General features: G+C 43.4%; 2 protein-coding genes and 1 long non-coding RNA gene across 3 annotated transcripts; 2 read left to right on the forward strand and 1 right to left on the reverse strand.

The window, feature by feature from the left end:
- Positions 1 to 6401, forward strand: LOC115180089 (cytochrome c oxidase assembly factor 6 homolog). Its single transcript, XM_029742001.1, has 3 exons — positions 1 to 154; positions 5297 to 5461; positions 5710 to 6401. The coding sequence occupies exons 2-3, from the start codon at positions 5318 to 5320 to the stop codon at positions 5809 to 5811; spliced, it is 246 nt and encodes an 81-aa protein (XP_029597861.1). The 5' UTR covers positions 1 to 154; positions 5297 to 5317; the 3' UTR covers positions 5812 to 6401.
- On the reverse strand, positions 6398 to 25433 carry slc13a4 (solute carrier family 13 member 4). Its single transcript, XM_029742000.1, has 15 exons — positions 24738 to 25433; positions 21690 to 21818; positions 18604 to 18740; positions 16398 to 16579; positions 16247 to 16298; positions 16093 to 16126; positions 15900 to 15995; positions 14267 to 14451; positions 10841 to 10960; positions 10621 to 10722; positions 10385 to 10486; positions 9983 to 10217; positions 8906 to 9067; positions 8437 to 8574; positions 6398 to 7798 (listed from the first exon to the last, which is right to left on the reverse strand). The coding sequence occupies exons 1-15, from the start codon at positions 24858 to 24860 to the stop codon at positions 7661 to 7663; spliced, it is 1935 nt and encodes a 644-aa protein (XP_029597860.1). The 5' UTR covers positions 24861 to 25433; the 3' UTR covers positions 6398 to 7660.
- Positions 7746 to 10441, forward strand: LOC115180090 (uncharacterized). Its single transcript, XR_003873033.1, has 3 exons — positions 7746 to 7823; positions 9510 to 9557; positions 10359 to 10441. It is a non-coding gene; the product is annotated as an uncharacterized LOC115180090 (long non-coding RNA).
- Positions 25434 to 25812: the final 379 nt, after the last annotated feature.

Consider the following 25812-nt stretch of genomic DNA (forward strand, 5'->3'; position numbering starts at 1 on the left):
CACTGAGATGCGACGGAAGTCCTTACTCCACAAGCAGCTGTCCTTGAATGCACTGGGAAAACATGTTACACAACTAAAAATTACATCAATTCAATGCTCTTTTGGCATTATTGAACAAACTATTCATACCGGAGTAGTGATATAAACATTCATGGTGAGTTGTCAAGATTATAAAGTGGGCACATTAGCTAGCTAGCTTATTTGATAATAGTTTGGCTTGGAAACAGATTAGCTAGCTAGCTAACATTAGTCAGCTAGCAAGGCACAATCTGTAAGGTTGGAGCTTGATTCTCGAGGAATACAACTTGTAAATCAGCTAGCTGAAAGCCTCTATAGTCTCTCCTTACCTCTGTCGGTGGCTGTAGAATATGAGGGTTGCAGGATAAAAGGGAGGGATGGTTTTTGCGTCACTGATTATAATAGAGCTCGCCAGCTTGTAGTCTGAACAAAAATAAACGCAACAATTACAAATATTTTACTGAGTTACAGTTCATGTAAGGGAATCAGTAAATTGAATTCAATAGGCCGCAATCTAACGATTTCACGTGACTGGGAATACAGATAAGCATCAGTTGAAAAAAGGTAGGGGCGTGGATCAGAAAACCAGTCCGTATCAGATGTGACAAACATTTGATTTGCCTCATGCAGCATGAAACATCTCCTTCACATAGAGTCGATCAGGCTGTTGATTATGGCCTGGGGAAGGTTGTCCCACTCCTCTTCAATGTCTGTGCGAAGTTGCTGGATATTGGCAGGAATTGGAATGCGCTGTCATACACGTCGATCCAGAGCATCCCAAACACACTCGATGGGTGACATGTCTGGTGAGTATGCAGGCCATGGAAGAACTGGGACATTTTCAGCTTCCAGGAATTGTGTACAGATCCTTGCGTCATGGGGCCGTGCATTATCATGCTGAAACATGAGGCGATGGCAGCAGATGAATGGCACGACAATGGGCCTCAGGATCTCGTCACGGTATCTCTGTGCATTCAAATTGCCATCTAAAATGCAATTGTGTTTGTAGCTTATGCCTGCCCATACCATAACCCCACCACCATCATGGGGCACTCTGAGCAAACCTCTCGCCCACACGACACCATACACGTGGGCTGTGGTTGTGAGGCCGCTTGGACATGCAGCCAAATTCTCTAAAATAATGTTGGAGGCAGCTTATGGTAGAGAAATTAACATGCAAAAGCTCTGGTGGAAATTAATGTAGTCAGCATGCCAATTGCAAGCTCCCTCAATTTGTGGCATTGTGTTGTGACGAAACTGCACATTTTTGTGACCTTTTATTCTCCCCAGCACAAGGTGCACATGTGTAATGATCGTGCTGTTTAATTAGATTTTTGATATCCCACACCTGTCACGTGGATGGATTATCTTGGCAGTGGAGAAATGCTCACTAACAGGGAGGGAACCCTACATCATAGAAAATACAACAAAAAACCATCACTCCTTCAGTAAAAATCACATCCCTAAACAGTCTCAGGTGGCAGTGAGGACGGAGCATTCATCGACAGGATGCCTCTGCTGTAAAATCCCTGAGTCACAAAGAAACACTCATCCGCACTCAAAACGATGACTTTTTCTTCTCTGATTCCCTCTCTCTGTGTGCTTTGCAGTTGATAACCAATGAAATAAATGCTACAAAGTCCATCTTCTTTCACATGCAACATATCAGGATCCCTCTGTTGACAAAGAATATTATCTGCTGTCTCTACTCCTGCTAACATTAGTTATTCAACTTTACTCTTTTCTTCCACTCTTCTCAACGCCTCTGGAGAGGTGACATGCTGGACAGCCTTTATTCTAGACACTTCCGTCTCTTTGAGCCGAACAGGACACTACAGAAATCCGGGTGCATGTTCACCACCGCAATTGCAGCGTTTAGGGTCAGCTGGCATACGATACCCCTCCCGTCTACATACACTTGACATAGGACCAAATCATTTGCGTTTGTCACACTGCATTGGTTTGGGCATGGAGGCTGTCACAGATTATCTCATAAAATCCAAATCCACGTGAGAAGGGAGAGGCTCTTCATCAAAAATCAATAGAATGGATGGAGTGTGCTTCCTCACTCCGTCCACCATGCGGGTCAGTCGGTGTGCACCAACCACTTAATCCAATTCTCCACTTATCCTTTGCATTTACTTCTAGCACCACCCTGGAGATGACACTCTTGATAGACGCCCTGCTTCGAAAGAGCCACACACGACACATTCCAATCCGATGTCTTTTTGAGGGGCAGCGCATGCTCCTTCTGTTCCATAGATGCACACAAAAACGAAATAAGCCCACTTCTCATGACTCTCATCGACGCACACCTTATCCAACGCATCCACAATTGTTATGGAGACTACAAATGGATCTCCCAGGTAACGACATCGATTCAAAACCCTTACTCCAACCAAAAAAGAATCAGATTCCAATCCCCCATTATAGTGAATAGGAAAATGGCAATCTTCGAGTCAAAACAATCATGGTACCAATAATTGCATGTATTAAACCAGATGAGTGACAAAGTTGGACGCACAAATATCATACCCCCAAGACATGCTAACCTCTCACCATTACAATAATGGGATGTTAGCATTTTATATCATACCCCCAAGACATGCTAACCTCTCACCATTACAATAACGGGATGTTAGTGTAACCGATGTGAAATGGCTAGTTAGTTGGTTCGAGCTCAGGTTGGGGCGAGAAGAGGGACAGAAGCTATACTGTTACATTAGCATTTTATATCGTACCCCCAAGACATGCTAACCTCTCACCATTACAATAACAGGATGTTAGCATTTTATATCATACCCCCAATACATGCTAACCTCTCACCATTACAATAACAGGATGTTAGCATTTTATATCATACCCCCAAGACATGCTAACCTCTCACCATTACAATAATGGGATGTTAGCATTTTTGGTGTGTATGATACTTGTGTGTCTGTAATTTTCTCACTCATCATTATTCACAATTAATTCAGGATTATCTGTGATGGTGACATCCACATTAATGTAGAAGTGTTTAGAAACATATTCTATTCTTATTTACAATAAAAGTGACTCCAAAATGACACAATACATTATTTACCATTAATTTCTAATGGGTACAAAATCTGAAATACAGCCAAAACAAACTGCATATTTATCCAACAAATTTGTGGAGTCACTAGCTTGATGTAGTCATTGCGTGCTAGGAATATGGGAACAAATACTAAACTTTTGACTACTTTAATAGACATATAAGTGGATTTTTCCTAATACTTTTGTTCCCCTAAAATGGAGGGGACTACGTACAAAAAGTGCTGTAATTGATATGTATGGAAAGGCTCTGAAATTAAAGCTGACATTCTGCACTTTAACCTCAGTCATTGTTTTATTTCATATCCAAACTTTTGGAGTACAGAGCCAAAAAAAGAAAAATGCTTCAGTGTCCAAATAATTATGGAGGGCACTGTATCTCCTTGAACCGATTTATTTTCAAATCACACACAGAAGTAGTTATGAGGATAATTTAGTTGCTAATGGAGGCCTGCAGTACCCAGGATGGCCTTCAATTTGAGTTTCTCAGTGAGAGTGGGCAGCACTGAGTGACAAAAAGCAAAATTACATAATGACAAATACTTATTTATATAAGTATTCAGACCCTTTGTTCGAAATTGAGCTCAGGTGCATCCTCTTTCCATTGATTATCCTTGAGACGTTTCTACAACTTGATTGGAGTCTACCTGTGGGGAAATTCAATTGATTGGACATGATTTGGAAAAGCACACACCTGTCTATATAAGGTCCCACAGTTGACAGTGGATGTCAGAGCAAAAACCAAGCCATGAGGTCGAAGGAATTGTCCATAGAGCTCCGAGACAGGATTGTGTCGAGGCACAGATCTGGGGAGGGGTACCAAAACATTTCTGCAGCATTGAAGATCCCCCAAGAACACAGTGGCCTCCATCATTGTTCAATGGAAGAAGTTTGGAACCACCAAGACTCTTCCTAGAGCTGGCCGCAAGGCCAAACTGAGCAATCAAGGGAGAAGGGCCTTGGTCAGGGAGGTGACCAAGAACCCAATGGTCACTCTGACAGAGCACTAAAGTTCCTTTGTGGAGATGGGCGAACCTTCCAGAAGGACAACCATCTCTGCAGCGCTCCACCAATCAGGCCTTTACGGTAGAGTGGCCAGACGGAAGCCTCCCAAGTGGCACAGCGGTCTAAGACACTGCATCTCAGTGCTAGAGGCGTCACTACAGACCCTGGTTCGATCCCTGGCTGTATCACAACCGGCTGTGATCGGGAGTCCAGAATGGCGGCACACAATTGGGCCAGCGTCGTCTGGGTTAGTCACTCCTCAGTAAAAGGCACATGACAGCCTGCTAAAGGACTCTGACGATGAGAAACAAGATTCTCTGGTCTGATGAAAGCAAGTTTGAACTCTTTAGCCTGAATGCCAAGAGTCGCATCTGGAGGAAACCTGGCACCATCCCTACAGTGAAGCATGGTGGTGGCAGCATCATGCTGTGTGGATGTTTTTCAGCGGCAGGAACTGGGAGACTAGTCAGGATCAAGGGAAAGATGAACGGAGCAAAGTACAGAGAGATCCTTGATGAAAACCTGCTCCAGAGTGCTCAGGACCTCAGACTGGGGTGAAGGTTCACCTTCCAACAGGACAATGACCCTAAGCACACAGCCAAGACAATGCAGGAATGGCTTCGGGACAAGTCTCTGAATGTCTTTGAGTGGCCCATCCAGAGCTCAGACTTGAATCCGATTGAACCTGAGACCTGACAATAGCTTTTCAGCGACGCTCCCCATCCAACCTGACAGAGCTTGAGGATCTGCAGAGAAGAATGGGATAAACTCCCCAAATACAGGTGTGCCAAGCTTGTAGCGTCATACCCAAGAAGACTCATGTCTGTAATCGCTGCCAAAGGTGCTTCAACAAAGTACTGAGTAAGGGGTCTGAATACTTATGTAAATGTGATATTTCAGTTTTACATTTTTTATACATTTGCAAACATTTCTAAGCTTGCTTTTGCTTTGTCATTGTGGGGTATTGTGTATAGATTGATGAGGAAAATAAACGATTTAATCCATTTTAGAATAAGGCTCTAACATAACAAGGAAAAGTCAAGGGTTCTGAATACTTTCAGAATGCACTGTAGAGGAGCGACTATATTTCCCCAGCCCCATCTCGGACCTTACCAAACAAAGTGGCAGGGTCAGGCTGTTGAAATTGCAGATTGTGCCATGTGGTTAACTTAACGTGTTTTTCCTCTCGTTGTTTTAGTAAATTTCCCCTAGCCCAGCGATGTCAGCCCCTAACTCGAACCAGAGAAAAGCGTGCTGGGGCGCTAGGGACGAGCTGTGGAAGTGCCTTGATGATAACCAGGACACTGCCTCCTCCTGTGAGAAGTTCCAGAAAGAGTTTGAGGCGAGCTGTCCTGCTCAGTGGGTGAGTCTCCCTGTCTGGTGTCAGTCTAGCGATAACCTATCTGTTACTCTGTTGAATACGACAGACTGTCTCAGAGGTCGCCAGGGAGGGAGGCTCGATCTAGAATGTTTGTATATAAAGCCCTGCTTCTATTCGTGGTGGTCCAATTCCCTTATTACTTGCTTTGATGTAGCTACTGTAGTAAACTCACTGTGGTCACCAAGCCTGGTCCTGCTCAAATACGTCCTATCTCACATTGATCCTGGCAGGTGAAATACTTCACCAAGAGGAGAGACTTCTTGAAGTATAAGGACAAGATGCAGACGGAGGGCTTTGAGCCTGCTGACGGGCCTAAAGAGTCACAGTCCTAGTAGCCACTGGTCAGAAGACTGAGAGGAGGGCTTCCAGGGGCCTCCTGGTTGAGGATGGACAGCAGTGGACTGTCACTGGACACTAGAGCACAATCCTGCTGTGCCTCCCAGGGACGACAGCTGCTGGAGGTCAGTGACCTCACACCCGGACCTGAACACTCCGGGGTAGATGTCATCTACGGGCCGCGGTCAGATTCTCAAGCTTCTCCCCAAGTGTGCACTTAACTTGGTCACTCCTTGCCTCAGACTAGTGACCATACCTACGTCACACAGGGACAGGTGTGTGGTGACGTAACCGCGGCGAGCGCTGTGGGAAGCGCACCCCTCACAGTCACTGACATGGTTCTACGGCCTTTCTCTGCATCTCTGCTCTCTCAATACAACGTCAAGTGGTTGTATGTGGTGTGACAATGCTTTTATTTGACATATCAACTGAACAAATCAACTTCTGCGTAACAGTCTAACCACCGAATCATTTCTTATTCGTGCTATTGTCAAAGATGGATGCAGATAGTCTTTATTTCTGAATAGACCGGGACAGTGTGTGTGTGTGATTTTGTTGTGTTAAATAAAGATGAGTCATGAGTTCATTATTGTTTTATAACATTGGTTTCATTTCCATGTATCAAGGCCTATTCTGAGTGAGTTGAATACGAGTGGAGCAACTGCGTTTAAAATGTTATTCATGAATGTTACACTTCATTGGATTGGTTTGACACAAGGCACATCTTTTATATTACAAGTTGTCATGTATTTACAAAAGGTTCTAGATCCGTCTTCTAAAACCACATCGACGTATGAACTTGTGCAACTTTGAATAAATTAGAAACAGAGATGTAGGATTTAGATTGCTTAACGTGCATACATTCGGTGCAGGCCGACATTCTCATGACGACAGTGAATGAAGTACAAAAAAAGGCACACAATTACATGTCAATTGGTTCCAAAAAATATAAAGCATTTTATACAAGTCATATGGTCTACAATTATGTACACTTTGCTCTGTAGTCATAGCGACAGACAGCTCTCATGATTTGGCTGTTGATTGGAGAGGCACTTCACTCTGCAGTTCTCTCTCTGGTTTCTATTATGTCTTGACACCCTATTCTCTATGGCTCTGGTCAATAGTAGTGTACTATATAGGGTATTTCAGCACACTAACAGTAGGGACCCAGTATGTAACACCATGAAGATTGTATACTACTGTAAATATAGAGTATAATTCTAATTAGCAGTGTCACATGCATAGAATACTGTTTTTGTGGTTATTGTGCTAGCTAAACCTATAGGAATATTATGTGTGACATACAGTATGCTGTGTCTCGTAGTCATGTGTGAATCAATGTTTTTTTGGCGGGCTATGGGGTGGAGAGATTAGAACATCTATAAAGAATAACATTTACAGCAACATACAGTAATATGGAGTAAAAGGCAATATGAACCATTGACTAGAGTCCGAGTCTATTCCATGCTACTTTGGCTGCGTTTACACAGGCAACCCAATTCAGATATTTTGTGCAATTACTGGCAAAATATCTGATCTTGATTGGTCAAAATACCAATTAGTGGTAAAAAAAAAAAAAATCTGAATTGGGCTGCCTATGAAAATGCAGCCTCTGCGTCTCCTCCCTTGTGGTGCTTCTTCCACTCAGTCTTCCCCAACCTGCACGATTCTCAGACGTTACCAGCCCGGCTGAAGGAATAAGCCTCAGTCCCTTTCAATTTGGCATTTACAGTAAAAGAGACGGCGAGTGTCTCTGTTTAGAGACGTCTTCTGCATTCTTCCGCTCTCTGCCTCTCTCTCTCTCTCTCTCTGTGACTGTCTGCACTCTCTCACGCCCCCGCGTGGTTATAAGCTGCCGGTGACGTTCCTGTCGATGGCCCATTCTGGGAACTCAGTCAGGTTGAAGAGGGGCACGCCCCAGGTCATTATGGCCAGCATCACCACTAGAACACCAATCAGATTCACCCCAAAACCTGCCTTCACCTGAGATAGACAACAACAACACTGGGTAAGAAAGATGTACTTGTTCTCTCACTTATCATTGAAGAGCTACAGTACGGGCCTTAGCCTAGCCGTTCTATTTAAGGCCCTGTGTTTTGTGCAATTATGTGACTTAGCAAGTCCTCTTATTTCTCATGTCTTCTTTATTCTATATATTTTTAATCAGTTATACTATTTTGATATTGATTACGGCACTGTTGGGTAAAGCTTGCAAATGAAGCATTTCAATGTACTTGAGCATGTGACGATAAAACTTGCATTTATCCCGAAATGAGAATTACACCAAAAATGAAAGCAATTGTCTGAGGATGGTGCTGGACCATCTGATATAAAAAGAAAAGGCGGGCAGTTTGATGAAAAAGCTGTAAATGAAAAGGTTCAAATCCAGGTATGTCACATGATTGCGCAGAACACAGGGCTCTAGTTATAGTGACTGATTGCTGATCATTAAAAGGTATTACGACTATTAAATAAATCTGTTATAATCTTGTATAATAGGACTGTTACATAAAAACTTGCAGAATTGCGTGTTATTGCAATAACGGCCTTTGATTCTGCTTGGCGCCGTGTCGTCCCGTCCCAGTGGGGTTGGTGCTTATGTGTTTGTGTTTGTGTCTCACCATGTCGCTGATCTGCACGTGTCCGTAACTGAACACTATGGCGTTGGGGGGGTTCCCGACGGGCAGCATGACCCCAAATGACACACACATGGTGGCGGGGATGAGTGTGTGGAGAGGGTTGATCTGCAGGGTCTCCGACTGAGAGGGAGGGAGAGGACAGAGGTCACATAACTGAGTGGCAGGCAAAGGAACAGGGTGTCTCTGAGTGTTTTCAATAACATTGACAGTGGCACAGAGAGAGGAGGCGAGCAGATGGCTGTGTTGATGTTGAGAGAAGGGAGTAGAAGTGTGTAGGCTATTTGAGGACACTGAAAATCGAGCTGAGAAATTGAAGGATGGGGCTTAGGTTGTTCTTCACGGGCTCTCGGGATAGAGGGGATAGTTAGGGAGGAGAGAAGAGACAACGACTGTGGTTCTCTCTAGAGCAGAGTGTGCTTCTTACCAGAGACGATTGAGAGGACGATCTTACCAGAGCAGAAAGGATAGGTAGGAACACGGTGAGAGTGGCGGGGTTGCTGGCGAACTCTGTAACCGCGGAGACGAGCAGGCAGGCCAGCAGCGTGACCATCCACGGGGGGAGACCACTCATCGGCTCCAGCTGTCTGCCAATCCACACACTCAGCCCTGACACCTGAACACACACACACACCACACACACACACACACACACACGATCAGACACACACCACGCTGAATGTATGTAATATAGATTGTGACACAACTTCATAGCTCACACAGTAACGTGTATACAGTAGACACTGTAACCCGCATTGGGGCGGCAGGTAGCCTAGTGGTTAGAGCGTTGGGTCAGTAACCGAATCCCCGAGCTGACAAGGTAAAAATCTGTCATTCTGCCCCTAAACAAGGCAGTTAACCCAACGTTCCTAGGCCGTCACTCTAAATAAGAATTTGTTCTTAACTGACTTGCCTAGTTAAATAAAGGTTAAATAAAAATAAAATAAAACGTTTCATGTGTACAACATCTAAAGACCTGCATCACTATACTGAGAACTTTGTCGTTTCTAAAAGGATGTATTTGGGTGTTTTTGGAGCCTTTGTTCATGTTTTTCCAGGGCCCCCATACTACACAACGAGAATTAGGAAGTGATTTGCTGTTTGGGGTAAGTATCTCAAAAACGTGAAATAACAAAAAAAGTGTCTGGAACCTTATAAAACATCCCATTTACATAGAGATTTGGTTGTAAAACCTCTTCAAATCGGGACCCAAATGAGACATTGACCGTCCTCCCGTGACCCAAATCGTCCTCTATTGACCCAAATTAGGATGAAATAGTGTGTGGTTATAGATGTACTAGATGTACATAACTTGCGACCCACCTCTCACATGCCCAGGGCCCACTTTGGGTTCTGAACTATATTTGAAGAAACCCTGGTATAGTGTATATAGCCTAGTATCCATATTAGAGCTCCTGTATGTTACCTTGCAGCATGAATTAGGCCGTTTGAGATGGTTTTCATCCTAAGCAATCTGCCCTGTGGTGAGTAGCAACATGTTGTTTGTACAGTATACTGTATAACCTGGTACCTTGCAGCCAGCAGCCAAGGCGTAGCCCCCTCCCACAAGGATGACGATCTCCCAGGGCATGAGATTCTGGAAGTCCTTCCAGGTGATCATGGGGGCCAGGGGGTCTGGGTCTCTTTCTGCGGAGCCGTCCCCTGCTGTGGTTCTGGGGGCCCGAGAGAAGGGCCGGCGGGCCGGGATGAGGAAGAGCAGGAAGCCCAGCAGTACAGAGACAGTGGCGTCAGTCCTGTAGCCTTTCCTGCAGAAACAAAACACATTTAACAACGCTGTTTTTTAAAAATCTAACCTTCATTATTCAAGGTTAGCCTCAAAGAGATAGACTGCATTTGAAATGGCACCCTATTCCATTAATAGTGTACCATTTTCCCACCCTTGATAGTACACTACAAAACGGTGGCTACGTACTTCTCGAACAGCGACGTCCACCCGGGTACGAAGCCGGGTTCCCTGGTGAACCACAGCAGAGTCATCAGGATGAAGAACACTCCTGTCACCACCTCTGGATAGCTACAGCCCAGGAGAAACAACACGCAGGTCAGTTTTATTGTTTTCCTTCAGCTTTTAGTCAATTAGTCCTCAAATATGGTTGTACGGCTAGTCTCTTGTCCCAGCTATAACTGGAAAAAGAGTCTAAAAATCACCTGATGGGCCCAAGCTTTATGTACTCGTCGTGGATCTTCCTCTCTGACAGCATCTCTCTCCTTGTCTTACGTTTTTTACTCAACGAGCATGTCTCCCTGAAACTGGACACACAACAACACAGTGAGGGTGATATCACTGAGATACCTGCACAACGTGTGTGTGTGTGTGTGTTCCTGTGTGCGTGTCTTCCTCCATTTCGCGTTCACGCGAGGTGCTTACTTGCAGCCGAGGAAGAGGAAGTGCAGCCAGACCCAGGTCAGCAGCAGCATGATGATCGCGATGGGGAAACTGAAGATGAACCAGGTCCCAAAGTTGATCACCTTCGCATCCGGATAGCGACTGCAAGGGGGAGAGAGAGAGAGAATAGATAATGATGGGAGGTGATACAAAGAGTATGGTTAACGTTAAACCAAAGCATCTCACAATCGGTAAGGGTATTGTCCTCATAGTATAACACCAGCAATCTCGCCAAGAGGTTCAGAATCTGACCTTTTGGTGTCGTGTCTATGGTGATGGACTACTAGTTGCAGGGTAATCTCTCGTGGACAGACCAAATGGATGCGACGACTAAAGAGAAACAATTGTTCCGGTGTTTTCTGCCACTGGTTATTTAGATGTATCAGGGTTGGGTGAAGGTTCTGCTTAGAATGTGGGCTTGGATTTCAAGCAAAGATTTCGAGCAGAACATTTTTGGAAGTGGAGGGGCTTTGGTTTAGAGTTTCCTTTTAGAGGGGTGGAGACTTCACTAGTCTCGTTAGTATCTTATCTCATACATCTCCCCCAGAACCCAATGGAGCATCTGATGGAATTACGGGAAATTGTAGTTCTGGGTTTGAAGACCCACTAGGGCTACCCTCAGTATCACAAGTCATTACAGAATGAAGGAGGGGCCACTACTACAACCTTAGAACCAGCAGAAACTAACCATCAACCCTTTTCTTTTGATCCTGATCAGAACAGAACATCTGCAGGTCATTGACCTCTGCAGGTCATTGACCACACAATGAATACGTTCAGGTCTATTTTCTGCCTCTATGGCCTATGTGGAAGGATATCTAGCAGTTGTCAATACTGGGCAGTGATATGGTAATATCTCTGTTTGCTGAAAGACAAGCTGACTCGCTGCTTCTTCTTCGTATACTTGCTCTGCTGTTCGATATCTGCCCCCCCCCCCCCCCCCATACTGTCTGTGTTCAAGGGTTATTGAGGGCTTTCATTTCTTTTCTTTTTCCATGTGGAAGTACTGGCCAAGGTCCTGTTTACACACACACAGTCAGATGAAGTCGTAATTTTATGTCTCTGTGTGCAGACATAAAAATGGTATTCATGAGTACATCTGACTCTGGGGAAGTAGATAAAGGGCTTCATTGCCAAAATCCTGAAGTTTTCCAAAATCCTGAAGTAATGACTATTGATGTTGAGGGAATCTTTTGGAATCTGGTCTCATTGCATATTAGGTGTAAGGCAGAATATATTGAGTATCATTAATTACTTGTATTACCACCTTTGACTATCAATATAATATAATACTAATAATACTAAATAATACAAAATTTTGCAGACTATTGACTGCTTTGACAAAATCTGCATACCGGTGTTTAAGAGGACGGGTCTGGTCTGGTGTTGTTGTGAACATTGCTCACTGTTGGAACTCCCTGTTCCCGCAATAGCAGGATAAAAATGCCTACAGGGTTAGGTTTCACTAGAGTGGACCTGTTATAGCTACTCAGACAATAAATAATCTTTTGGGGGATCACCAGCAAACCCCCTGACGCACAGAGCTGTCCTTTACCAATCTGGGCCCCAGTTTGACAGAGCCACACGTGAAGGAGTTACTAAATACTGACTCGCATATTTTACTTGCACTGGGAAGGGAGGAAAGGAGGGGGATAGACAGGGAGAGAAGGAAGTCTGATATTTACAGTCAGTTACTTTTACATGAAAAGAGTCTATTTTCCCTGGCTTAGCCTAGCTGGTTTATTAAAGTGCCCAGGAAATCGGCTTTGTGGGATTGTTGAGAGGGTTTACACCAATCCTTCAATCCCAGGCCTCTTTGTCCTTTTGTTTCCTATGGACCCTGACACCCTCTGTCACTGAGTTAAACATGACAGGTATCATTCTATGTTCCCTCTAAACTGCGCTGGTGCCGCGCACTTCCTCCAGGCCTGCAGCACAGAAGAAACGCCATGCGGAGTAGGGACACAAGAGATTGAGATTCTCTGAATTTGCAAGATTAGTTTGAGCTTATATAGATCAACGTTTTTTTCTATGATCGAATCAACATTATAATTAGGCCCTTTTCAATGCAACAAACCAAAACAAATCTAACTGTGCAAGATTGAGTCTGTGATTTTGTTGCAGGCAAGCCAGAGTGCAACAGGAGTAGAATTCTATTGGCGGGGGTAGCCCACGAGCAGTCTTCAGATCAGAGCCTGCGCGTGTGCACATTCGTTGATATTCTTTGCTAGTTAGCGTGTTATTATCCGGTTATAGATAAGTATATGTCAGCAATGGGGAGTTACTGCTTCCTACAAGAGCACAAAACGTGTAAGCTACATTTCAAGCGGTCTTTAAAAAGCCATTCCCGTAAAAAGCTTACTTCGTAATTAAAGGGGCAGTGTTTCATTTAGAGACAGGCTTGAATATGCAAATAAGCCAATAGGCAGATGGGTAGCCGCCATTGTCTAATTCTCTGGTAATAATAATTCATTTTATTTTGTAAAGTGGTTTCTTGCATCATACAACACAATACAGTGCAATTTACAGTCAGCTATTTGGCCCATGGTGTTACAGACCAAGTAAAAAATCATTAATTAATGTCAAGCCCTTAATGTAAAAAAGTTTTTACAAGTTTCATGAAATGTGGGCCTTCATTGAACACCACATATAGGCTACTGTAGGATATATCATAGAAATCAACAGCTATTTCCATGTGAAAATGTTATGTGATTTGCTACATTGATTTTGTTGGTAGACCTACATTATGCTCAAATAGGCACAATAGCCTATTGGCTACTGTCTAAAACGCTAAGGGTACAGTCTCAGTGTTCACTATAAACGTGTGCCGGAAGTTGCACAAAATTCTCACAATGTTCACGTTTCCACTCACAAGACCTAAACTTTGCTCAGTGCCCCCACAAATTAGAGGGAACATTGGTATAATTCATCTATTCAACTATCTTTATCTATCCATTTTAGTTTCACTGAGACAGAAATGCCAGATTGTTATTTGGATGGTATTGACAGGGCATGGGGTATTAGTCAGGTAATGTATCTAGTAGTGAGAAATGTGTGGTATTGTATTTTGTCGATATTAATAGACCATGTGTGACCAGTGTGAAATGGCTAGCTAGTTAGCGGTGCACACTGGTAGCATTTCCATTGGTGACGTCATTTGCTCAGAGACTTTGAACGTTTTTTTCCCCTTGCTCTGCAAGGGCCGTGGCTTTTGCGGAGCGATAGGTAACGATGCTTCGTGGCTGCCTGTTTTCGATATGTTCAGAGGGTCTCTGGTTCGAGCCCAGGTTGGCAATACTGATACACATGGGGTATTTGGCTGATGGTGTATTGATAGGACATGGGGTATTTACCAGGTATTGTACCCATTGAACTGCATTCAATGCAGTGTGTGGTAATGTGGCTTACTTGTTGAACTGTTCAGCGAAGATAAGGTTGGTGGAGGTGCCGGTGATGGTGATGAGGCCTCCGATGGTGGCTGCGTACGTGATGCTGAGAGACAGACATTTACAGATCATATGATCTCTCTTAGTGGGGTAGCGGGAGTCCTTGCTCTCCTTCTCCTTCTTAGGCTCTGGGATGCTGATCGCTGTCTGGAACAGAGAGAGGAACAAGTATAGTGAGTCACTGTTTATATTTTGTACACAATAAAGAAAATAAATGACGGGTCAACATCTAAATATTGCTCCCAGCGATGGTCAAAGCTCAGAATGCTTATATTCTTGACCTGACTGAGTTTTCATTGAGCCTGCTTCTTTGCGAATGAGTGGAATCATGAACAGTGGTTTGTTAGTTATGGTCGCATGCGTCCTCTGGATTTGCTTCCTGGATTTGCCTTTTTTTAGCAGCACATTGACCACTCTCTCAAAAGGCTAACTCCGCCCTCTCGCGGCACAGACTGAGGGCCTGAGACGTGAAACCAACTACCCCAGCTCGAAGTTGGCTTACTAGAGAAGTAGGCAAAACTGTAGACGCTGCTGAGAGTGTGTTTGCGAGATGCCGGTCAAAAGGCAATTTTAAAATCGTCCTGTGACTCCTGCCGTGTCTACAGGCATCCCCAAAGAAACAAAAACCGACTTTCTGAGAATGAGTACACAACTGGTAGTCGCTTATAGATATGTATTGCTATGTAGATCAGTGGAGGCTGCTGAGGGGAGGACGGCTCATAATAATGGCTGGAACGGAGCAAATGGAATGGAATCTAACACCATGTGATAGTGGAGTTGTTTTATTTGATAACATTACACTAATTCCACTCCAGTCATTACCACGAGCCCGTCCTCCCCAATTAAGGTGCCACCAACCTCCTGTGATGTAGATATGTCAGTCAGGTGGCTAGCTGCAAACAGAGACTTCTATTGCATTGAAGGGCTTTGGCTAGTATTAATGACCCATTGCTATTTGGGATCCTTGGTATGTCCATACCCTAAACCTAACCCCCAATCCTAACCTTAACCAAAACCCCTACCTAACCCTAACCTTAACCATTTTAAATGTCAACTTCAATGGGGTAGGGACGTCCCAAGGATACTAAGTTCTCATAAAAACGTTGCTTTACAGAGAGTAGGCTACTAAAACAGCCAGTGATGTGGCTGTTGATAATTTATTTCCTTTCAGGTGTATAACATTACAAATGTGTTTGTAGATTGATTGAGGTGAATTAACCTACAGCAGCCAAGGTGATAATGTCTGGGGTCATTTTTGCTCGTTTTTGCTGTTTTCCAAATAACAATAAATTAGCTTCAACTTCAAAAGAAATATTGTGAGGGGGGTTAATTATTTGTATTTTTTTATTTGACCTTTATTTAACTAGGCAAGTCAGTTAAAAAATTCTTATTTACAATGACGGCCTAGGAACAGTGGGTTAACTGCCTTGTTCAGGGGCAGAACGACAGATTTCTCCCTTGTCAGCTCAGAGATTCGATCTAGCAACCTTTCTGTTACTGGCCCAACGCTCTAACCACTAAGACCTGCCTTTCCGAGCTTCACTAAAACTCAAACCCTGGTTATGCCTCTGTGTGTAGTGAGTGTGTCTACTGACCGAAGGCAGGTGTCCGTTGGTCTGCTTTAGGGACATCTGGCCCAGACTGGCCTTACTGGCCTTCCTACCAGTCCCGTTAGTCTCCACAGTCGGCAACTGAGAGAACAAAACACACAATGAAGAATTAACGTTGAAGTAAAAGAATGGAACGACAGATATTCTTACACAGATTTACAAAGGTTTATGTTCTCACCTCAGTCAGAGTGCAGAGCTCCTGCTTCACACAGCTGTGGATAAAACACAACACGCTCAAAAGTATAACACTGGAGTTGTTTTCATGATGTGGACCGCAAGACTGTATTGTATGTGATTCTTCAGTGATTGTCTCAAAGCTCCTCAGGTCTTACCTGTCCCTGCGATACAGCTCTAGTTGGTTCTTATCTAGATTCTCTTCCTTGTCTGCAAATGAGCAAAATAAAACCATTTAACGATTATAGTGATGTACAATTTATCATGTCACTGAGATGTTTACTGCAGGCAGTGAAAGGGCAGCCGTACCGCTGAGGCAGTCGTCCTCGGTGGCCTCGACGGTTTCGGAGTCTTCCTGGGTGTCGGCCACGCCGGTGCTGATGAGCTGCTGCAGGACGGCCTCAGCGATGGGCATCACCATGGCAGTAGTGGAGGTGTTACTGAGCCACATGGACAGGAAGACCGTACAGCACATGAAACCCAGCACCAACCTGAGAATACACACAGGAGAGAGGAGAAGTTGAGGGTGTGTGTGTGTGTAATTGATTTATATATATATATATATTTTATTTTTCATTTTTTTTAGTTTAATCTTTATTTTAACAGGGAAAACAGACTGAGACCTGGATCTCTTTTACGGCTGTGCCCTGTGTAAACATGTTGACATATACAGTTTTAGGCATACAGACAAGAACATTTCAAACATACAAAACAAAGACACAATTCAACAGAAACAATCACAGATAACATCATATTGATCCTCCATAACATTTTTAAAATGGGCAAGGGACACCAGAGTGTCTAACTTAAGATGGATCTGCAGTTTGTTCCATAAATAAGGCGCAAAGGAACTAAAGGCAGTCCTACCCAACTCTGTGGAGACCGCAGGAGTCTCTAATGTAATCCACATCTGTGATCTGGTTTTAAAATTTGTATATCTAGTGGAAATTAATGATGATATATATGGAGGTAGTTTTAAAAGAAGCGCTTTATAAATAAACAAGAGAGCATGTTGCTCTCGCCTCACAGATAGAGGCCCAACCCACATGTTGATAAAGGATACAGTGATGAGTTTTGTAACTATCACCCGTAATAAACCTGAGTGCACAATGGTAAATAGCATCCAGTGGTTTTAATGTGTTTGCCGATGCATGCATATAGATAATATCACCATAATCTAAAACGAACATAAAAGTAGCCTGCACAATTTGTTTTCTATTTACAAAGGACAGACAAGCCCTGTTTCTATAAAGGAACCCTATCTTGAATTTGAGCTTTTTTCCCAATTCAGTAACATGTTTTTTAAAAGAAAGCCTATCATCTAACCATACCCCTAAATATTTATATGCAGAGACCTGTTTGATTTGAGTACCATCCAAGCTAGTGATTACAAAAGTGTTTCTAACTGAGAGTTTAGACCTAGAAAAAAACATGACATTTGTTTTCTTAGCGTTTAAAACAAGTTTAAGCTGTAAAAGATACCCCTGTAGTATCCTAAAATCAGACTCCAACTGCATTAAAGCTTGGTCCGCTGTTGGAGCAATAGAGTACATCACTGTGTCATCTGCATAGAAATGGAATTTACAATATCTGACATCATCACCAATGTTGTTTATATAAAGTGAGAACAATAGTGGGCCAATTATTGAACCCTGAGGGACCCCTTTAAGTAACTGTAAGGAGTCAGACTTGACCCCGTCGACCATGACGGCCTGAGTTCTATCTTTAAGATAGTCATAAAACCATCGGCAGGCATCCGTGCCCACTCCTATAGATGACAGCTTACTCAAAAGGATAGCATGGTCTACAGTGTCAAAAGCTTTTGACAAATCTACAAACAACGCAGCACAGTGCTTTCTATCATCTAAGGCATTTGCAATATCATTTACAACAAGCATAGTGACCGATGTGGTACTGTGTTTAGATCTAAAACCAGATTGATTGGTGCTAAGAATACTGTTAGCAGAAAGAAAAGACTGTAACTGTTTGTTGACTATAGATTCTAGGATCTTTGCCAGACAAGGGAGCCTAGAGATGGGTCGATAGTTATCCAAATCACTACCGTCACCTCCCTCATGTAATGGCAGAACAAAAGCTGCTTTCCAGACCTTAGGGATAATTCCTGTGCTTAATGTTAGATTAAAAATGTGTGTCACTGAACCAGCAATGATAGGTGCAGCACACTTAAGTAAGAACAGGTCTAAATTGTCAGCGCCTAAGGATTTCTTAGTATCAATGGCACACAGGGCAGCTAGAACCTCTGCTTCGGTTATTTTCTGGAAACTAAAAACAGGGTTACCGTTTTTCAGAGTAACGGTTGAAAAGCAAGACGAAAAATCAACTAACTGGCCAGTGCCACAATGGCCACTTTTCCTTTCAAATAAAAAACCAGCAGAGATGAAATGCTTAATAAAAGCATCACAAATATCATTTTTTTCACTTAGGATACAGGAATATATGCTTGTGTGTGCGCGTGTGTGAACGCACATGTGTGTTATGGTAGCTGCCTACTTACATGCCAGGCTTGGCTCCAGCGATCATGACCATGCGTAAAGCGATGCGTTTGTGGAGGTTCCATTTCTCTATGGAGGCCGCCAGACAGATCACCCCCATCAGGAGCAGAGTGGTGTCCTTACAGTACTCTGCAGCTACCTGTACCGAAGACAACCACACAGTATTTACAGCACTCTATACGTACATATACACTCAAGCCTTACATGTGGCTCGCACGAACACACACCTGGATTAATTATATATATATTTTTTTTTACTTTGACCTCTGCTATCTTCATGCTTGTCAAAAAAATCCTGTATTTGCAGTCCCCGCCCCCCCACGTTAATCTGAGCTGTTTATGTCAGGGTCACTAGTCAGTATATTGTTGTATACCACCACAGGTCATGACCTCTAACTACAGAGAACTGACCTTTTGTGATTATTGGAACTAGACTAGATATTCCTAACCATCATGACTTCTCTCCAGTCTCTGTCCGGTTCTCGTTTTTAATCAGAACCGGTTGAGTTCTGAGAAGAACATACCGTACTCCCGGATGGGCTCAGATGGATCAGTTGGGTCAACACGTCTGAGCTTTGCTCCTTTCCAAACATTTGCAATTGGAGGCATACGAACTAAAAATGTGACCCAAAAATCGTAGCACGGCACGAGAGTGGGCAGGGGGAAGGTTTTACACGTAACACTTTCTTGTTTGTGCCAGGTTAAAACTGAGGTAAATCAATCCCATTGGCAAGGTGAGGTTTGAGAGAGCAGCACTAAGTATAGTACACAAGTCTAGTCATCAGAGCAAAGAGTTGCAGAAAAACGTGGATATTTACCAAACACGATTACAAGAGCTTATAATAACACTAACAGCCTGCTTTGGCAGGTTTTGTCCGTGCGATCAGATCACATGAGCAACTCAGTGGTTAATTTTTATGTAACACTGATAGTGAGGAGAGGGAACCATTACTGGTGGTCATTGGGACCACTTGGTTTAATGACAGACCATTTCCGGTCCAGCAGGGGTTAATGGGTTACTTTGATCAGTACATGAGGCCATCATCTCAGTGATAAGTGCTTCAATGGAGACGACCAGACAGGTTCTGACGACCATGCTTCCTGTATTATATTAGACGTTAGCATACAGACACCTCGTGATAACTGATGATCTGATGATGTCAGGTTATCAGAACGAGTGAGTCACTCACGTTTACATGGGTCTGTGACATCATGACCGTCTCTTCACATAACAAGAGAGGAGGATGGTGAATTTACAGTATAGGTGAAAGGTCAGACTAAGGATAATGAATGAAGGATAACTTTTAAGACTTCATGAAGCCTTTAGAAACACTTTAGAAGGTGCTGTATAAGGTCATCGTCCGTGGTTGTTAGTTCACACGAGACTACATTTGTTAGCGAGTGTAAACCAGGTGTCAACAACAATACTGAGTTTTTTGTTTGTTTCCTGAGAATGGGATTGGGTCAACCTACTTCCCTTTCAGTCATCACAGATGCATTACAAAGCAATGGGACAGGACTTCTCAGGTTCTTCCTAGAAAGCATCCATCCATATGCTTCACATCCATCTGGTCCACACATGTAACTGTGTGTGTTTTGTCCTAGATTTTTATTTAATTTATTTTAATTTTTAATCCCAGGAGGAGGCCTTTTGCCTTTTGGTAGGCCGTCATTGTAAGTAAGAATTTGTTCTTAACTGACTTGTCTAGTTATATAAATTTTTCTTTGATGTTAATTCGGTCGTAGTGGGAGTCAGGTGCTCAGATTACCGTATTTACAGTTGAACAAGAATTATGAGAAAAGGAATATTTTTGGTTTGAATATACATTTGTGTGTTTGTACACTGAACAAAAATAAAATAAATTCAAGATGTAAAGTATTGGTCCCATGTTTCATGAGCTGGAATAAAAGATCCCAGAAATGTTCCATATGCACAAAATGCTGATTTCTCTAAAATGTTGTGCACAAATTTGTTTACATCCCTGTTAGTGAACATTTCTCCTTTGCCAAGATAATCCAACGACCTGACATGTGTTGCATATTAAGAATCTGATTAAACAGCATGGTCATTACACAGGTGCACCTTGTGGTGGGGACAATAAAAGGCCACTCTAAACTGTGCCGTTTTGTCACACAGAACAATGCCACAGATGTCTCAAGTTTTGAGGGAGCGTGCAATTGTCGTGCTGACTGCAGGAATGTCCACCAGAGCTGTTGCCAGATAATTGAATGTTAATTTCTCTACCATAAATCGAGAGAATTTGTCAGTACATTCAAGCGGCCTCACAAACGCAGACCATGTGTATGATGTTGTGTGGGCGAGCGATTTGCTGATGTCAATGTTGTCAACAGTGTGCCCCATCGTGGCGGTGGGGATATGGTATGGGCAGGCATAAGCTATGGGCAATGAACACAACTGCATTTTATCGATGGCAATTTGAATGCAGATGGATATTCTGATGAGATCCTGAGGCCCATTGTCGTGCCATTCATCTGCCGCCATCACCTCATGTTTCAGCATGATAATGCACAGCCCCATGTTGCAAGGATCTGTGCACAATTCCTGGAAGCTAAGAATGTCCCAGTTCTTCCATGGCCTGCATACTCACCAGACATGTCACCCATTCAGCATGTTTGGGATGCTCTGGATCGACGTGTATGACAGCGTGATCCAGTTCCCACTAATATACAGCAACTTCACACAGCCATTGAAGAGGAGTGGGACAACATTCCACAGGCTACAATCAACAGCCTGATCAACTCTATGCAAAAGAGATGTGTCGCGCTGCATGAGGCAAATGGTGGTCACATAAGATAGTGACTGGTTTTCTGATCCACATCCCTACTTTTTTTTTTAAGGTATCTGTGACCAAGTCATGTGAAATCCATAGATTAGGGCCTAATGAATATATTTCAAATGACTGACTTCCTTATATGAACTGTAACTCAGTAAAATATTTGAAATTGTTGCATGTTCTGTTTATGTTTTTGTTCAGTGTATGTGTGTGTGTGCGCATGCGCTCCTGGTCCTCAGTGCCCTTAGCAGAGAGCGAGAGAAAGAGAGAGTAGAGAGTGATAGTTTACTGACCTCGCTGGACTTGAGCACTCCAAACAGTGGGTATAGGAAGGCTGGTACGAGGGCAGCAGCTCCCAGGGGTACAGCCTCTGACACCCAGTACACTGCTGTCACTATCAACACGTACGCACAACAGGCTTCCTACAGGGGACAGAGACACCGGGGACAGAGACACAGGGGGTGAGACATAGGGAAGAGACAAGGGATTGGGCTTTTATGCAACAATGCAGTTTGCCAAGGGCCAAACCTCATACATTTATGCCTGTATTGTATTCTAACGTTTCTTATCATAAAAGCATGGTCAATTATTTAATATATGTCAATGTTAAACTTTATGTGAATTTCTGGCCAAACAAACTCATTGCTAGGTTCCACATATTGTCAGGGTTAATTTGTCTGAGTTTATTCCACTAGGATTTATTGGAGTGCAATAATACTGTTCCCTGAAAGAAAGTGATTCTGATTTGATTAGATTTATTAGGATCCCCATTACCCGACACCAATGGGAACAGCTAGTCTTACTGCGGTCCGACACATAACGAAAAATACATCACAGACAAAAGACTTTACAATTTACACACATTTCAAAACATTAACATGTAGTGTGTGTGCATCTATCAGTTCCAAAGTTACCGTGAGACCGAACCGCCATGTTCGTTAGTCACATTTCAACACCACTTATTTGCCATGGAAACAATGGAGAATGTGCTCAGTTTGTGAAAGAGCCAATCCAAATTCCAATCTAACAGTTTAATCAAAATGGGATTTGTTAAGTCATTCATTCAAACGTACCTGTTTAACATTTTTTGCTTTCAGGAAACTTGAGGCAGCTTTTCATCAAAAATAGATGAGTATCTTGGATCTTCTCCATTAGTGAGCTGTGCATATCTATCCCCCCACATTGAAGGATCCTTTGTTACCATAGTACTCCCACGGGACCAACAGTGGTGGTCACATTGTACAGTAAACCAGCGGTAGCTTATCATGCATAAGTGAGGAAGCCTTAGAAATCTTCCCTTCCCATAATATGTGGCATACAGGTGATGTGTCAGGCACTTGTCTGACTAGCGTATCGTGTAACTCCCGGTTGGGTTGAGGTTGTCAGCTATACATACACATACACACGCCATCGGACTGTCCAGCGATGCGCACACACACACACACATACATACACACACTGGTAGTGTAACCGCTCATTCAAAACAATGTTGAATATTGTCGTGTATCACACAGAGACTATTTGGCCTCTCCGTGGTACCTTTGAGGCAGCAGCCACCAACCCTGGCCACTAGCACCTGCCTGGGCATGTTCTCCACATGTGCCCTACTGAACATGCCCAGTCCTGACCACACCGCCCCAGGTGGGAACACAACACCCCATTTCTGTGATCTAGATAAATATACAGGCTGTTATACAGTAGTAATGTACTTTGGCCACAGGGAAAGTGTCCCCGGGTTTAGCCCAAGGAAACTGAGGTGATCTGACTATCTCCCAGTAGTTAGTGTTTGTCAGATACGGGATGTGAAGTCAGATCTCGGTCATTCAGGTGACTGGGGACAGAGACAATCAGTGATCCTAAGAGATTATTGATCAGAGGTTGTCACACAGTGGAGAACTGCCATGCAATGGATGGACTTTCAATGAATCAATAAACTCACTCAGAATCGAATCCTTTTTTCAGTTTCATCAGAGAACTGGGTTATTGAGGCGATCATGAGGTATTTCTTACTTACCGACAGGTTTCATTTGGTTAGACAGCAGGGAAATACGTTTCTAAATGGTCAATCGCTCAATTTGTTTCTCCAATCTGGCATGTGTATGGATGGACTGTATGATATTTCACTGCAATGAGCAAGCACTTGTCAAGAGGTCAAAGGTGACTCAGCAGACAGTTTCTATCCACATCTGGAGGTAGCATGGTCACTTCACCTTTCAGACCATGACTCAACATGACCCTTAAGTGAGTGATGACATCAATGAAAGAAGATGGCTTTTCAGGCATGCGTGTTATCTCTTCATCAAGGCCAAACGCTTTTATAAAGATAAAGATGACCGTTCATCAGTGTTGACAGTGAGATTTTTATTTTTTCAGATGACTACAGTAAGACTGGATTCACTCATTAGTTAAATTCAACCCTATCTTCCTCTGGAGAAAGAACGATGATTAAAAGGAAACGCTGTTTGCATTTCCTCATATGATGATCTCTACTGATAATCTCTGAACACAGTTAGGTCAGTTAATCTGCTCATTAGACAGACATTATTGCTCCTGACTCAAACCCCAAGGAGCTGAGTTCATCCTACTAACGTTGCCTGAGACCAGGGCCGGTATTCATAACGCGTCTCAGACTAGGAGTCCTAATCTAGGATCAGTTTAGTGATTTAGATCATAATGAATAAGAACCCTGAAGACTAGGCTTTAGTTCAGCGGGCTAACAACAGTCCCGGAGTAAAAACCCCAGGTTTGAACCCAGAAAGGCATATTACTACAATTCTCTCAGGCCGACACAGGAAAACAGAGCATGAGGGGTTCTGTAGCTGCAGCTGGCCACATGCTCCATTGTTCTGTCCCTCTCTGAACTTGACAAATTCTGTAATTGGTGAGAGGGCATTCTGGAACCGCAGGTGGTTCTACGCAAACAGAACGACCAGATCCGTCCCCACATAGCTGAGCTGAGTTATATAACCTAATAGCTTGGCACAGATTCCCTTTCTCCCTGCCGCCTGTGGTGCCAACCGCTGTACAACAATGCACCCTACTGTGAAGTGTAAACACGCGGAATGGTGCACTTTACGCACAGACGCCGATTGCATAAAAAATGCGTAAAACAAGTGTCCATTAGCAAAGCATTACTGGAATATGATGTAAATCGAAATATTTGTACTGTGGTTATGTATTATGGCTAAATATAATCATAAAGACACCGACAGCTGTTCTCACCCCCAATTGTATTCTGCTTCATGTACTGTACGCTAACTCGGAAGAACAATACAGACAGCCTACCCAATGCGCAATATTAGTCATGCTAGTGATATAGTATGATGAAGTCGGGTACTCACGCTGGTGGGGTGGATGAGGGGCAGCGGCAGCAGCGACAGCGGGATCAGCACCACCAGGATCAGTTTGCGTGCTCTCCATAGCTTCTTGATAAGGTCCATCCTTGCCGCGGCCTCCAGCCTCATCGGGGACTGCTCGCCTGGGTTCGGTCTCAGCGCAGAGAAGCTGGCTTGTTGGTCCCTTTTAACGTTTTTTTTGGCGTGACATGAAGTCTTAATGCCAGTTAAAGAAAAATCCCTTTAAATGTCTCCTTCTGGAGTGAAAACTGGAGTTTCTATTTGCAGTTGGTTGGTCCTCGCAGGTTCTGCTTGTTTGGTTCTGGTGGCGATGTACTGCAGTCTGCAGCGCACAGTCCTCCGTCTGAAATAACTGCTCTTTGTACAATCTCACCTCCGTACTTGACCTGCAGGCAACCCCCACCTCTGAGTTCAGCTAGAAGGTCTAAAAGTGCAACAAATAGTTTCCTGACTTCTTTTTCAATACTGTCTACCTATTCTTATCTGAATACCAGATAGAGGTATCTTATGCAGGGCTCCCTTGCAAAAGAGACCTGGATCTCAATGGGACTCCCTGCTCAATGAAAGGTTAAATAAAATGTTGTAAAATGCTGATGTTTGAGATAGACCAGGTGGCATAACTGTATATAGGCTACTGTGAGTGCAAAAAAAATGTCTGTATAAAGAGGTTCTCAGCACCAAGACTTTTCATAACTTGTCACATTTATGACCTTCCAGTATGCTAATTTCCTCAACCTCATCCTTCACCCCGCCTCACTGGTCTCTAAGCCAATCAGCTTTCAGTAATGACTTGTCATGAGTTTGCAGCATGGTGTGCAGAAGAGAGGTAGGCAAGATGATGTTTTAATGCCTGTAATGTGTAATAATATTATAGCCATGTAACATTGGTAACATTGGTAACATTGGTAACCCTAACGCTAACATTTGCTACACAGACAATTTACACTGACCCTCTTTATTATTCATTTATCTTGGTTGTTTTGCACTGACTCTCTTGCACTGGCTCTATGTACACTCACTAGACTCTACCCACACACTCACGCATACTACATTGACACTC

The sequence above is a fragment of the Salmo trutta genome, chromosome 40 (genome assembly GCF_901001165.1).
Source record: "Salmo trutta chromosome 40, fSalTru1.1, whole genome shotgun sequence".
NCBI lineage: Eukaryota > Metazoa > Chordata > Actinopteri > Salmoniformes > Salmonidae > Salmo > Salmo trutta.

Excerpts from the sequence above, each read along its gene's own strand:
- LOC115180089 (XM_029742001.1), top strand. The coding sequence starts at position 5,318 with ATGTCAGCCCCTAACTCGAACCAGAGAAAAGCGTGCTGGGGCGCTAGG. Across the intron at positions 5,462-5,709 it reads CGAGCTGTCCTGCTCAGTGG|GTGAAATACTTCACCAAGAG; the intron begins GTGAGTCTCCCT and ends TGATCCTGGCAG.
- slc13a4 (XM_029742000.1), bottom strand. The coding sequence starts at position 24,860 with ATGAGGCTGGAGGCCGCGGCAAGGATGGACCTTATCAAGAAGCTATGG. Across the intron at positions 10,961-14,266 it reads TTCGCTGAACAGTTCAACAA|TCGCTATCCGGATGCGAAGG; the intron begins GTAAGCCACATT and ends TCCCCCTTGCAG. Across the intron at positions 9,068-9,982 it reads CCTTGGCTGCTGGCTGCAAG|GTGTCAGGGCTGAGTGTGTG; the intron begins GTACCAGGTTAT and ends GTGTGTGTTCAG.